General features: G+C 32.6%; 1 protein-coding gene across 1 annotated transcript; it reads right to left on the reverse strand.

Moving 5' to 3' along the window:
• Positions 1–4,259: 4,259 nt before the first annotated feature.
• On the reverse strand, positions 4,260–10,247 carry LOC149382177 (DNA ligase 1-like). The gene is made up of 17 exons (XM_089600825.1): positions 9,339–10,247; positions 9,139–9,255; positions 8,940–9,041; positions 8,729–8,845; positions 8,353–8,583; positions 8,184–8,278; positions 7,849–7,936; positions 7,619–7,750; positions 7,052–7,164; positions 6,661–6,762; positions 6,474–6,535; positions 6,289–6,360; positions 6,132–6,205; positions 5,982–6,038; positions 5,790–5,867; positions 5,584–5,661; positions 4,260–5,323 (listed from the first exon to the last, which is right to left on the reverse strand). The coding sequence occupies exons 1-17, from the start codon at positions 10,170–10,172 to the stop codon at positions 5,255–5,257; spliced, it is 2,421 nt and encodes an 806-aa protein (XP_089456951.1). The 5' UTR covers positions 10,173–10,247; the 3' UTR covers positions 4,260–5,254.
• Positions 10,248–15,355: the final 5,108 nt, after the last annotated feature.

Genomic DNA, 15,355 nt, shown 5'->3' on the forward strand with positions numbered 1-15,355 from the left:
TGTCATTCTATTAAAAATGAGATTTTTGTCACATTTTTTTTTTTACAAAAATACACTTCTAAATAATTTTAATTGAAAAAATATTGAATTTTATCGCAAATAATTGCAAACCATCGCAAATAAATTGTAATTTTTTACAACAACGACTGCAAAAGGAGTCGTCGTTGCTAAAAATCCCTATTTATTTGCAATTTTTGCGATTATATGTGATTTTTACAATAGTCTGCGATTATTTGCGATGAAATTCATATTTTCTTCAATTAATATTAGTTAGAGGGGTATTTTTGTCAAAAAAATGTGACAAAAATTTAGTTTTAGATAGAATATACATAACCAGTCCAAATTTGATATTTTGTTACTTATTAAGTATACAAAGTGAATTTTCTCTTTTGAAAACTCTCTCTCTCTCTCATATTCTTCTTCAATTTAAAAAGTAGATAGATTATACAAGTTAGACCCCTTGAAACATTAAGATTTCAAAATAGCCAACGTTTGAAAATATTTTAAAATGACGAATTTTCCTTACTTTGCAATCTTACCCAACTTTATTCTCAATTATACCCTTGGACGTATACTTAATTCAAACAATATTTGATAGTTTTGTTTTTGGAATTAGCAGTTACGTTTTTGACTTTGAATACCTTAAATTTCTATTTCAATGAGTGGTCTAGTATGTTCATGTCTAGCGTGATCATTTCTTCTCCTATTTGCTCAAGAAAATGTGCAAAATATGAAATTTATATACATAGTTTAAGGTAATACTTTGATGATTGTATTATTCATATTAAATATAACTTTTTTTGGAAATTGGTGGTTAAAATAATTATGTTTAAATGTCACAATTCATATTGCTACATCTAGGCATGAAACAGGGTGAGGTCCAGGGAGGATTATAACCCTCCTTCGATTTTATTTTATTTTTTTACCTTAAAAGTTCAAAAATCTGGTCCTCATGAACTTTTTATCGTGTATCAACCTCCGTAGTTTAGAATCTTGGCTTCGTCCCTAGTCCCATGAAGCACTGCTAATAAAATTTAGAAGACATTAATATAGCTCAAGCTAAAAAAATATTATTATCGATGCATGCTAGTTTAAAGTTTTTAAACGTTAAAAATACTTTTCTTCAGTTTTAAAAGCCTATACTTTAGTTGCCTAAACCTAAGTCTAACCACTTTAGTTATGTAGAAGCTTATTTATGCCATTGTGTGTTTTATTTGCCGTACATATTATTTTAGGGATACATATTATCTTCTTGGCACGTGTTTGTTGGTACTTATATTCGTGTTGTCATTCTATCCGTCTGGGAGAAAGAAAAAAAAAAAAAAAAAAGTCAGTCAAAAATTAAAAAAAAAAATGCAAAAAAACAAGTTTCTAATGTATTTTTTTTCTTCATATTAATTGTATATTTCTTGCTTATTATTTTTTAAAGAAATATATTATCCATCGTTGTTTTTTTTTTTGTTTTTTTTTTTGTTTTTTTTTATGACATAGTGTAGTTATCAAATGCGCAATATAATAAATTTATAAATAACTCCCCTACTAATGTCTGGCTTTGTCTCTTGTAATTTTTGTAAAGGCTTGTATGACACACAGTAAATCCAATTTAATTGTGTGAAATCATTTGTATGAATTTATAAAACTAAATAAAATGGATTGGTCTATTTCTCTTATCATTACTTTTTTTTTTTCTCTTGCTAATTTATCTACTCTCAGAAGTGATCTTTGGAATTCCTATCAATACTCCACCATGTATGTGTTGAATTGAAACAAATCCCGGAAATCCATCTATTTTGTTTTGTGTATATTTTTTGGAACACGAAATCATATATGCACACTTGGTTAATGTTATCAGGATGAATTTTTTTTTTAAAAGGGCTCTACTTTTTTTTAATTAACAAGAAAGTTCGAATTAAAACATAACTTTACATCAAATCAAGGGAAGGAAAAAAAAAAAATTTAACCCGCTAAATATATCAATAAATATACAAATGGAAAGTGAGATAGAATATTTTGGAGGAGCCCAAAGCCATTGGTTGGTGACTTGGTGACTTGACCGGGGTCCACACGTTAGAGAATCAACCCAGTGGTCAGTCGAAAAAAAGACCAACTTTTATTTTTAATTTTTAAAACTTTTTTATTTTATTTTATTAAGATAGATACTGTTTTATTTACCTGATTTATCCCATTTAGTAATGATGCAGGAATTTCCATTCCATTATATGTCGTCACGGATTAGGAAAAACAGCATGTAAAAGGTGTACGTACGTCACATATACGTATTGATATTCGTCTTCATGTTCATGGTGACATAAACATTAACAGAGCTTAATTTCTTATTAAAGAAAATAAACTTTGTGATCTTCTTGAGCATTTTGTTTCTGCTCCACTAGCTCATAACATGATTAAACTCGAGACATTCTTATTATTCACCAAAAGTTCTCTAAATGAATTTCAAGTTGGTCACAAGATTTTGCAACACGAGCTTTAGCATTCGTATATCTAGAAAAATCCTTAAACTTGAACCCCTTGAGGAAGCACATATATATATATATATATATATATATATATATATATATATATATATATATATATATTATTGAAGTCCACACATGGGTTTGAATTAAACAGTTATACTTATTGTCCTAAAATTTAAAATAAATATCCCACTTAAATGACTTGGGTTGAGTCGTATTGGAGTCTAAATCGATTCGTGGCTAATTGGAAAATGATCGTGCAATGACCTCATCCGTGGGAAGACTATTTTTTTAAGCCACTAACAAAGGTAACGAGTCTCGCATATTGGCATTACCAATTACATGCAAGTCATCCACGTGATTAGGCTGAGACCCATGATATCATTATTGAATATGCGATGAGGGAGAGAAATTAAACAAACAAACGTTGAACCTATAGATATAGTCCAGTTTGCATGCCAACTTGTTTACACTTCAAATTCAACTGGAAATTATAAAATCTTATCGTGATCCACTATTGTTTATCGTTGAAACTGATAAGTGTATGGACTAGTCGAACCGACGTTGATATTCTGATTTTATTGAGATATTGGTTATCGACAAATATTTCATAGATACCAAAACTTATTTCACGATTTGTTTTTTTTACGTGCTATACTAATTACCAACGGATTTTTTTTATGAAATAATATAAAATTGTATATATCAATGTTCAAATAATCCCCATGATTGTCGACTTTAAAGTTTAGAATATATATATATATATATATATATATATATATATATATATATTCTCATGAAAATAATATATATGTATATATGTGATTGACATACAACTTACCTAAGTTATATATATATCGGGTTTGATATAATAGTTTATTTGAACCTTTATGTTATAATTATAGTCAAACTATCTACAAATAAAAAAAATAATCAAAACTAAAGTAACAATCATGCGTTATACACTTATACTATGTATACTACGCATAAATTAGGATATTATCTCTTACATTTGAATTATTGAATATTTATTTAAATTGAAATTAGTCATTCGACTATATATATATATATATATATATATATATATATATATATATATATATTACACACATTAAACTAAAAATAAATTTTAACGTTTGCGTAAATTGAAAATATAAGTTAAATATAAGGGAAACTATATCACCTAAATACTGTTATTGTTGATTACCGAAAAATAAATTTCAGCTCAATACCAACTTACCAAGAGAGAACACTAAATTTTAAACCTTGGGCTGTCCTAAGTTTGTTGATTTCTGTGACATTGAAAGTGTATCAGCAGCTGGATTCATAGACTAACCATCGACTAAAATGCCTTCCATGTTTAAAAAAAAAATAGATGCCTTCCATACATGTTCAAATAATCGTGCAAAACATTGAAAGTGCATTCCGAACTGTTTTTTTTTTTTTTCCTTTCATTTTCTAAAGAACAAAAATCCTTCTGAAGAATATCACGTTTTCTGACGAATAGTGAAAAAAAAAAAGCATATTGCAATAATACGAATTAAAGCCGCTGGCTATTTATTATGACGTGTCTGTGTAGTAGGAGAGTGTGTTTAGGTGAATTATATCGAAACCACCATGGCAGTTCAAGAATCCTATGTTTAACGTTGCCAACAAAACACAATGTCCCACTATATCTCATCTCACCTACCTTCCTTCATTTTATTTATTTTAACAGAAACTAAAGAAAAAAAATATATAAATCAACCTATTTTTTACAATAGCTACATTAGGAGAAGAAGAAAATCAACTAAAAAATAATAACAATCATTTATTTAAAAGGAAAAATAACACATTTATACCCTGTGTTTTAGTGAAATATCGAGTTTAACCCTCGGTTTTCAAAAATGTCGAGTTCATACCATCTGTTTAACTAAAATGACGAAATTATACACTGAAATGAATAACAGCGTCACAAATCTCCCTTTCATTGATATTAACTCTTATATAAGAAAAACCAAATCAAATCTAAATCAATACCATAACTTCCAACTTCTCAATTTTGAAATAAAAATAACCTTAAATTGAAATTAAATAATAAAACGCATACCTCCTAAGAAATGACTACTTTATTCCGTGTTCGAATTGTAACTCTAAATCCTGGATTATCTGTTCGAATATGCGATTTTGATGACTATCAACTATCGATGTTTACCTCTTTGTCTCTTTCTGGTTCTTCACAATTAAGAAACTGTTGTTTATTTTTTAGTTTTTAAATAAATTACATATATGACGCGAATGAATAAAAATAATTGGTGTTTATATATAAATATTATAGTCAACGTCAATGAAAAATCAATAAAAAGAATATTCGTGACACTGTTGTCTATTTCAAGGTATAATTTCGTCATTTTAGTTAAACAGATGGTATAATTTCGTCGTTTTAGTTGAACAAGGGGTATGAACTCGACATTTTTGAAAACCGAGGGTTAAACTCGACATTTCACTAAAACACAGGGTATAAATATGTTATTTTCCCTATTTAAAATGATAAAGAGAGAGAGGTCTTTTATTAATGTCCCAGCAAACAAATACCGCAAGAGAATGTTCTATAAATAGCATCTACATTTGATGCTAATTTACAGCTAATCCTGTGATAGACCATTCAAGTTTGACTGAACCACTATCACAGCCAGTTTTTACACGTATGAAAATCCCAGGAAGAAGAAGAAAAAATGTGCCAGCGAGACCAGAAGAAGAAGAAAAAATGTGCCAGCGAGACCAGAAGAAGAAGATTAGTCTTAATATTCATCATTGTCATCTTGATTGTTGGGCTGATTGTGACTTTGGGCATTGTACATCTCCGCAACCTAATTTTTTTTAAGCCAGAAAGCATTTATGGGTAATGATTAGACCTATGAATTAACAGTTAAAAACCCAATACATACATGTATGTATAGAGCTTTGACATCTTCCTAGAAAGAAGAGTAAATTTTTTGGGAGAATTTTTCCAGTGTCTAGTTAGGCCATTTTCCTCGCTCCATAAACGACTTGGAAATAAGTAAACGTTATGTATAGAGAGCTTATGTCACTATCAGATATTATAAAGAAAGACTGAGTCGGTCCATACCTGCTCAGACGAAGAGGCTTGCTCGGTAGTCTTGTCCTCTCGAACTCGAAGAAGCCGTGGGAATCGAAGTGAGATACCCTACACACACGTTACATAAGATGAAAAGTTATTAATTTGGTGTTCTAAAAAAATAACCCGAAAAAAGAAAGAAAGAAAGAAAGAAAATAATGTTGGAAAACCATGGAATGCAAAGAAAATACGAAAACCTTAGCAGGATCTACAATTCCCACACCAGCACGATGAACGGGACTAATAGTCAAATCTGCAGCTTTGACCTCCCAAACCTGCAATGAACCACCAAATTTCGATTAATCCAAGACTCAAATCAGTTGATGATAATAAAAAATAAAAATACATGAACAAATAAATCAGAACCATAGAAAAAAATAGCAATTCACCTCTGTGGGTTCAAACCATACATCTGGACTAATTGTCTCCCCAAATCGATAGTATGACTGTCATTAGTTAGACGTAGGCAATTAAGAATTGCAACAAACATTCTAGATTAATAAAAAAAATATATTATTATATATTAAAAAAAACCCGACCTTCGGCTTTGGAATCACTTTAGCACGGAGACTGGAAGAGCGCTGTTCAAGCATTTGTTCAGAAAATCCAGTGCCTACACATTGTCAAATTAAGTTCCAGGTAAGATGATCATCATCAAATACAAAATTCGGCGATGGGTTGACAACACTCACATACCAATTTTACAAATGCTCTGAAACTCGTCATTGCTGCTGTCATAACAAGCGAGCAGAAAGGCACCATAAACACCTGCGATATGAATCAATTTTTGGTGATTTGTATGATCAAACATAACATTGCACGAATAAAGTAAGTTAGCTTTGTGGGACAACTCGTAAATTATTTAATAAAGTCGCACCCACCTACACGTTTTCCACGACCGTGGAAAGCAGCAATAGGTACCAAATCCAGTGAGTCCCCTATGCTGCAATGTCACATACATAGTACTTCGAAAATGAATAAATGAATTTCACAAGTAGGCCCTATTTAAGATTTGAGTTAATAATAGGACATAATCAAAAGTTCGAAATAGCGAGAGAATACACTGACCTATCCATATAATCTTTCTTCAATTTGAGCCAGTTAAGAGACCGTCTGGACGGCTCATATGTTGCGTCTTTATTCAATGTCTTAATAATCAAGCCCTCACAACTGCAACCATGACGGGCTTATGGTATAAATAACAAGGTAACAGCCCTGGAAGAACCTTTCTAAATACAAGGCAAGCGAACAGTAGGCAATTTTTTTCATTTTCAACCACAAAAAAAAAAAAAAAAAAAAAAAAAAAAAAAAAAAAACACACACACACGCACACTTAACATATCAACCAATATATTAAGTATCCATATAATTTTAACTGTTCTGTGATATGTGATCACGTTATTACGCATCATATGCAGTACATTATAGTCGGCATAAATCTGAACCAAGTATTGAGTACCTGGCTTCAACAGAAGCATCAAGAAACTTTTGTATTTCCTCGATATCATTTGATGTTATTGCGGTAGCAAACTGGAAGTACCCAGGTTCTTCCTCAAAAGAGTCGTACAGACACTGCAGAAGACAGCAAATTCCCAACGTCAGAATGTATTCCCAGTGATAACTTAAAAAAATGATTTACTTTTCATATCGGTAAAAAATTGAATGTACTGGCAGAGATTGTATAAAAATAAAACAAATAAAAAAAATAACAGAAAAAAAAACTAGCAAACTGCTACACTGTTCGTGTTTATCAACCTTTTCAATTTATCAAATTAATGTTTCCTACTATAAATTGGGGTCTGTACATAATTTGATTTGCTATTCCTAGTAGCAGCAGGCAAGAAGGATCAATTTATTCATATGATAGTTCTCATACACAAAAAAACAAATCACACTCGGATTATACGGATGGATGCATGTTTACGGTATATACAATAGAAAATCATGAAAATCAACAATAGTAGTCAATAAGAATGTCCTCATCGGGGAACGAGATTTATATATTGGAAAATCAAAGAAAACGCACCTTTCTACGATCACTTAGTTGTTCTTGGATAAGTGGTCGATCATTAAGATACAAGATATCAAATGCATAAATGCAAACATCGACCTTGATATCACTCACAACCACATTTTTCCGAGCTCGGGTGCTAAGTATCTGCCATTAAAAGCTTTCATAAAAGATCTATTTTGCCTCAACTCACCAATTACAAAATCCAGTGTAAAGGTTACTGTACCAGTTAGAGAAACATGTACCTGGAAAGGAAGAATTTTCTTCTTTTCTCGGTCATAAGCAACCAGCTCGCAATCCAAGATAAACGAACTCACAGATGACTTTTTTAATCTGCAAGCTGACAGCAAATATTAGCAGCAACAAAAGTGAGAAACAGATGAAGTGATAAACAAAGTATCACACATCGCAGTGCTGCTAACTAACTATATAATATTTTAATAATCAGATTTTATCTTATTCCGTACGTGCGCAAAGAAGAAGAAAAAGTCCTTTTTTTTAGTTTTAACTAACACACTTGGCATGTTATTATTATCAACATGAAATAATATCTTACAAATAAACTACTACAGAAGATTACCTTGAAATTACGGCAACAACATCAGGAAACTTTCCAGTGTTTCGCTCAGCATTTCGACTGTAAATCTCAACTGAGCCATTTTCCAAGTAATGTATCTGCATGGATAGATATACTAAGGCTCATACGGATATTGGTGAAAACTACTATTACTTTTACTCGATGCCCTTACCTGGGCACGTTCACCATCATACTTGTATTCGCAGGTGTATTCAGTATCCTGAAACTTTTGTACAATCTCCGAGACTCCCTTGGTTGGTTTTGCAAGCATAGGCCCAACTGGGACACCCGGAGTGAAATTACAAGTCTTTGTAAGATTCCACACACCATCTTTCAAAAGAGCAGGGATTATTTTATCATAAACAGGAAGTACAGAGTACGCCTGTTTTACAATCTTCACTGCCTGGTATGGACACAAGAATTTAAAAGCAAAACAATTGATTCATTCATGGACACCGTACCAAAGTCAATGATCTTAATATATATACACTACGAACACAAGTCACAAGATAGGACACAATTAGAGCACTTGAGAAGGGCACGATTACCTCTTCTACAGGAGACTTAATATTTGGAGGAGGACTAGAATGTTTTTCACTATATACTGCAGCTTGTCCTAATGCAGCTAAGAGAGTCTGCTCGGCCAATCCTATTCGCAACTTTGCCTGCAGATAATTTCCATTAATATGGCCTTTCTATGAAAAATAAAAATTTATCTTGACTACCTGAGCAATGAGACAAATATTGATAAACTACAACCTGAAGCAACCGGATCAAATATTGAGGTTCACAGTCGGATGCAGCAACAAGTAGTGCCTTGATGCGATTCTTTTTCTTCTCCTGACTATCCTTCCCAGATTCCTATCGAATTTTAAAAGCAAGACAAAGGCTTGAATGAGACAGAAAAGGATTGACTTCATTACAGTCAACAGTAAAGATTAAAGAAGGCTATGACTACCTGAGCAATGAGACGGAATGTTTCGAACACCTTTGAAACTGTAAGAGGATCGGGCTTGCGCATCATAGTCTGGGAAGAGCGGCTCGCTTTGGCAACCAAACCTAAATCTCCCAGTTCCTATGAACTTAAAGCACACTGCTTAAAAACAAACACGCCATGCGAAATAACACAATCCCAACTGAGTAATCCACATAAATTACCTTGTACTGTTTCTTAACTTGCACCTCGGTCCTCCCACAAGCCTCCGAGAGAGCCTTGATGATCGAAGCATCCCCGATTCCGAGCTCGATCCCCTCGTGCGCCGGAGCGATTCTGTTCGCCGCCAGGTAAACCACCGACAGCAGATCCTCCGGCGTGGTATCGATCACCGTCCTCAACATGTTGCACACAATGTCCGTGATGGCGATCCGCCCAGACTCGTTCGCAATCAAATCAAACGCCAGAGAAACGAACAAGAACGGAACTTTCTCTCCCTCCTTCCAACAACGCACCGATTTCGGGTCGAAATCCGCCACCTTCTTCGTCAGCTCCGTTATCCTGCTCTTCAGCTCCGCCGTGCCGGTGCAAACTTTCTTCGCCGGAGCAACCGCCGGCTTCTCCTCTGGCGAGGATGCCTCCCCGGTGCAAACTTTCTTCGCCGGAGCAACCTCCGGCTTCTCCTCCGGCGAGGATGCCTCGCCGTTCACTCGGAATTTCGCTTCAGCCTCCGATGGCAAAGGCTTTGAGTTAGGGTTAGGGTTTGGTTCCGGAGACTTTCGTTTCTTAGCGGAGGACGGCGGCGAATTCTTCTTGTTCTTGGCGGCGGCGGCGCGGGCGCCGGACATTAGGGCTTCGAAGGCGGAGGGTTGAGAAGAAGCCATGGCCGGAGATACAAAATGAGGCTTTTTAGGGTTTTTCTTGGAGAGAGCTATGGGCTTCGGAGAAAAGAGGGGTTTTGTAGATAAATGGGAGCGGAGCGATAAATATGGGAAATTGAGGTCTGGGAGAAGGATTGGGTAACTTCGTAGACAATAACATGAGCGAAATCTGAGCATCAAAGTCGCGAAGAAGAAGAAGAGTACAGAGGAAGTGAAAGGAAATGGCGGGAAGGATTTAGGTTAATGGCCAAACGTGTCAGAAACGCTTTTCGATTTTATTTTATTTTATTATATTACCTAGCAGAAGTTGGGCTTTGCAAGATCGGGCCTAGTTATAATACACGGGTTTATCATGATTCCGCATTTAGCGGTTTTCATTGTGTTCCTTCCAACAATACTAAATTTCAAAAAAAAAAAAATTAACAAATTCAGTTTTGTTAAATTGAACTCTCTAAACCACCCTCACTATGATAATAAAATGTAAACATTAATAGTATAAATTTAAAAATTATAGACAGTAATTATCCTATGTGATTACAAAATTTTGATCGATATATCAAATATTTTATTGAATAAAAATTAAGAAAATGGACTCTCATCCATTTAAACTATGTTATATAAATAATTATTTTTGATATGTTTTGTCTAATGTTGGGACTACCGTATTTTCACCTAAACCGGCAACACCGAGATTCTCACTCTAAAAACCAATGAAGGAAAAACACGTGAATTTAAAAGAAAAAAATAGTAACAAAATAAGTCATGTAAGCAATGAAGCAACATGGGTTAAAATTGTTTTATGTGCTTAACATTCGATATTCCACGTGATTCGATTTAGGGAGAGAATCCGCACGTTATGATAAATGATTCACTTAAAAAAGAGAAGAGAAGCGAGCTAGAGTGGCGCAGCTCCACTTTGAAAAGATAGAAAGTATTTTAATGCTATTATTTTTTTTAGTTCAAATGTTAAATATGTGAAGATAAAATAGGATTTTAAAATTTTGCTAGAATATAAGTTTAAAAAAAAAAAAAAAAAAAAAAAAAAAAAAAAAAAAAAAAAACCAACTGTATACGCAACATAATTACAAAATTTAAACTTTAATTTTGGTTTTAATTGTAAGCTAAACGTACGTTACATTAAAAAAAAAAAAAATACAAACATAAACTCAATATATATACATGCATGTATAATTTCCCAATTACTTTCAATTTTCAATGGTGTTACATGAGAGTGATGTACCACATCTCAAATGCCTAGAGTGGGTTGCGTGAGCTAGAGGACAAGGGCGACACATTCATTAATGGCTTTAAGTTTTTCCACACAATTAAAGTTACATGTTTTTGCAATATGTGGTGCTTTTTCAATCCTTGAAAGTGTCAACGAATTTCCTACGATTTGATCAATCTTCTGATAGCACTTTCCAACAATGTTAACGACCATTTTCTTTCTTTTTCCGTACAATTATTTTGGGGTTCATCAAGCCCCCTTAGCACAAAGCAAATCTAAAATAATAGTCGAGTTATATCAAAATTAGCAAAAAAAAAAAAAAAGCCACCAAAAGAAGAAATATTTAATTTTTTTTTTTTAAAGACATCGACCGTGGATTGAATTAACAACTTTTACTTTAGAGGTGGTGTGAAATTACCAATTAAATTACGTTAAAAATCACAGAAAAATATTTAATTATTCGTAAAATAATGTTAATATGACCTACACAACAATGTGTTTCACTTACAATTTTCTAAGAGAAAAGTAATTTCTTCCGAACAACGGGTTTTTATCCAATAGTATGTCGTCGTTGTTCTTATTCTTTCTTCTACCGTAAATCCACGTTGTCGACTACCGCGAGATTCTAAGAAACACTGCTCCAATTAAGAAATTCTAAGAAACTACACAATCATATTATGGATTAAGTTATGTGTATCGTCTCTTGATTTCTACTCTTTCCAAACAAACAAAAGTAAGATCTAAAAAAAAATTAAAAAAAAAAAACGTTGCAACTCTACTCTCCCTAAATTGGTGCAGGTAGTGGCCTCAGCCAGTTTCATCGTGCCTTCGACTCTGGTGCGACGGGGTCTTATTTTGCACCAATTAGGAGGGTTTTTTATATTATTTTTGTTTTGTGGTTGTGAAAATTTTATTTTATTATTGCTTATTTTTTAACCTGTTTGGATTAGAATTAGACATCTTCTATTATCATGGTTTGAGTTTTTTTTTGTTAAGTTTTTATATATACATGCTAAAGAGTTATTTTTTAATGGTCGCATGATGTGCTTGTTTGAATCTATTGTGGTTTTTTTTTTTAAAGAGTTTTATGTGTGCTAAATTTTTAATGTGCTACTTATTTATTCATTTGTTGGAATCAATTCGTAAATTGGCAAATTTACTTCCGACATAAGTTGTTATAATAAATTTTATGTTAAGATGCTATTCTCGTATATTTAATAGTGTTTTATGATTTTATATTAATTCTAGTGAAAGTTTTCCGACTCTTTTTTTTTTTTTGGATGTCTCAAAAACTCGTTTTAGTCAACTACGTGCTTTTCACTGTGTATATACATGGTCCACACTCCAGATCTACCTAGCTCCTATGTCCAGCCATGTGCCAGTTTATTTTTTTTATTCTCTTAAACTTTATTATCATTGAGAAAACTGCGTGATCTCTTTAAATAATGTAGAGGAAGATCAGATAGACGACCACACTAGGATATGAATATGTGAGATGATAGAAGAAGATGAGATATTGATTTAGAACCCACGATGCTATGAGACAGTGAGTTTTATTGGACCACCCAACTTTCAGTTCAGACTTCAGTCCACAGGAAAGTCACATTCCCAATTTTATTTATTTATTTGAAAGCTTATTAATAATACCCGCTCCAAAGTCCAGGGTCAACTACTTTGTTATCGTGTGTCAAGTCTTTGAAATTCAATTCAATCGTGCTATATATACTAGGTTTTTCTTGTATTGCTCAACCAATTTAAGAGACCTTAAATACTTAAATTTAAGGGGAAAAAGGCAAGACATGACCTGAAAAAATGTTGAGTGAGAAATTCAAATGGTTCAATATGAGATTTTAAGGAGTCATTACTTGATTTTTATTTTCACTTTAATTTCTATGATTTGGCCAAGAAAGATCTTAGATCACTTCATCACCTTTTGAGACGAGGACCATCTAATATGGATCCAATCCAAAGGACGTAAAGATTAAAGCCTACAAACCTACCAATAGATCTTGCTTTCGTAAATTGTCATTAAAGAAGCCTAAAATATTTTCTTTTAAGTGAAAAAGAGGACACTAGTTATAAAGATTAAAGCATCACATGATTCTTGTAGGACATGAAAATTCACCAACAACTAAAATTAGTAGCGGAATAATGAATATAATAAACACATGCAGTAATAGAAAATTATAAAATTTCGTAAACTTTAGAGATGCGCCAAAAAGAAGTTGTCTAGCTCAAGTTTTAAATTTTCTAAATAAATATATATTTTCTTTAGAAGAGGGGAGGTTTTTTTTTTTTTTTTTTTTTTTTCCCGAGAATAAATACTTTGTGTTATAACATTCTCAAATCTCAATACACGCGTTTATAGTTGGAATAATTTCAAATACTGAAGTAGTTATCAATTGCTATAAATTTCATACAACAAGTATTCAATGTCCAAACAAAAAATAGTTTTTGAATACAACAAATTAAGTACTTCAATTCATAATTCACAATTTCACTAATCACAGTTCAAGAGTAAGCAATCACATTACAGTTCATAATTCTTTTTCATAATTTCATTATCAAATGCATTTCATACTTGATTACATATCACATAGAAACCTAGAAAAAAAAAATCAATTTCACAATAACGAATTTCAACAATTTGCGCTAAAAGATTTTATAAATTTTATTCTCGTTGGAAAATGGAGGGCCAAAAAAGTGACGGTGGTTCACTGAAAATTAAATACATCATCGAAACTCGACAAAAGCTTAGGGATTGGAAATGAAATAAACTTAATAATCACATTTCTACAATAATAATAAACAATATTCACATTAAACCCTTAAAAAGCATCAAAACCCTAAATTCTGAGATTGCATTACGAAATTCAAAAAACGTACCAATGTTTACCCATTGTAAGTATGAACTCGAAACTTGTTATCTAGATTTCACATCGAGAAAACAGTCAAAAGTGGCATACTAGCTAAGAGCTCATAAGAATCACATGAGCAAATTGAATATTGTTTGGTAAGCAAATGACAACATACATGCGGTATTTGATATTTACGGCATTTTAAAATTTTGTGATATATCGCGGAAACCAAAAAGAAATTAAAAACGATACTGTTTATACATGAGAAATCGTGAAATCTTGACGAGATGTCATGATATACCCGTCGATTTTGATCATTGGTCAAGGGTGATAATTGAGCTCATGTTTGACTGGAACTCCACAAAGTATAAGCGCCTATGAAACATCTCAAGCTCATTCGAGCTTATTGCCGAAGAGACAAAGCTCAATTTCACGACTTTAGCCAGTTGATGTCACTAATGAAGAGAGTCAAACAATCGTCTACATTGACACAACTAGTTAATATAACTAATGAAGAGTCGATGTTTGACAATATTGACGAAGAACCAACATTCAACTAATCAAACCAACTAATTTACGCAGCGAGCAGCCATGTCGCTTATGGTTACACTACGTGGATAGAAAATTAGAAATTGACTCAACCCATGACTTCGATGATCATTCAACCTAAGTCCCTTAGTCATGTAGCATCAAACGCTAAAAATGGTTAATGTTATGCATGCCACGTCCTTCTTTCGTTTTCTTTTTGTCCGTGTTTCGCAAATGAGGATTCAAACAAAAACCAACCTGTTAATAATATTAGTTGACCATTCATTTAATCCCCTTCTTAAATGTTTATACTATGCCATGTTTGGCATTTAAGCAGAGTAAAACAGCAACAATTTTTATTCCTCATTCGATTTCGAATGCTGACCTGTTTATTTAACGTAAATGTAGTATATAAGTCAAATAGATTACCAGAAATTTGTTCCTTTTGTAAATTAAGCGAAATAGTACAATAAAGAGGAAGAAAAATAAATTATCCTTTAAAATTATGACCTAGTCTCTATTATTATCATCACTACTAGACACGCACATCACAACGGCACAAAAAAAAATATTTAAAGAATGAATAAAACAACATAAATATTATAATTAATAATACAATATATACTCCTTTATTATAAATTTTTAATGTCTTATTGATGCTGTTGCTACTTGCTAATCAGTGATACTACTAAAATTAAGTAACAAATTATTTAAAGGAATGAGAGAGAGAGAGAGAGAGAGAGAGA

This window comes from Urtica dioica, chromosome 11, assembly GCF_054948205.1.
Source record: "Urtica dioica subsp. dioica isolate 48M chromosome 11, U.dioica_male_clone48M_v1_H2, whole genome shotgun sequence".
NCBI lineage: Eukaryota > Viridiplantae > Streptophyta > Magnoliopsida > Rosales > Urticaceae > Urtica > Urtica dioica.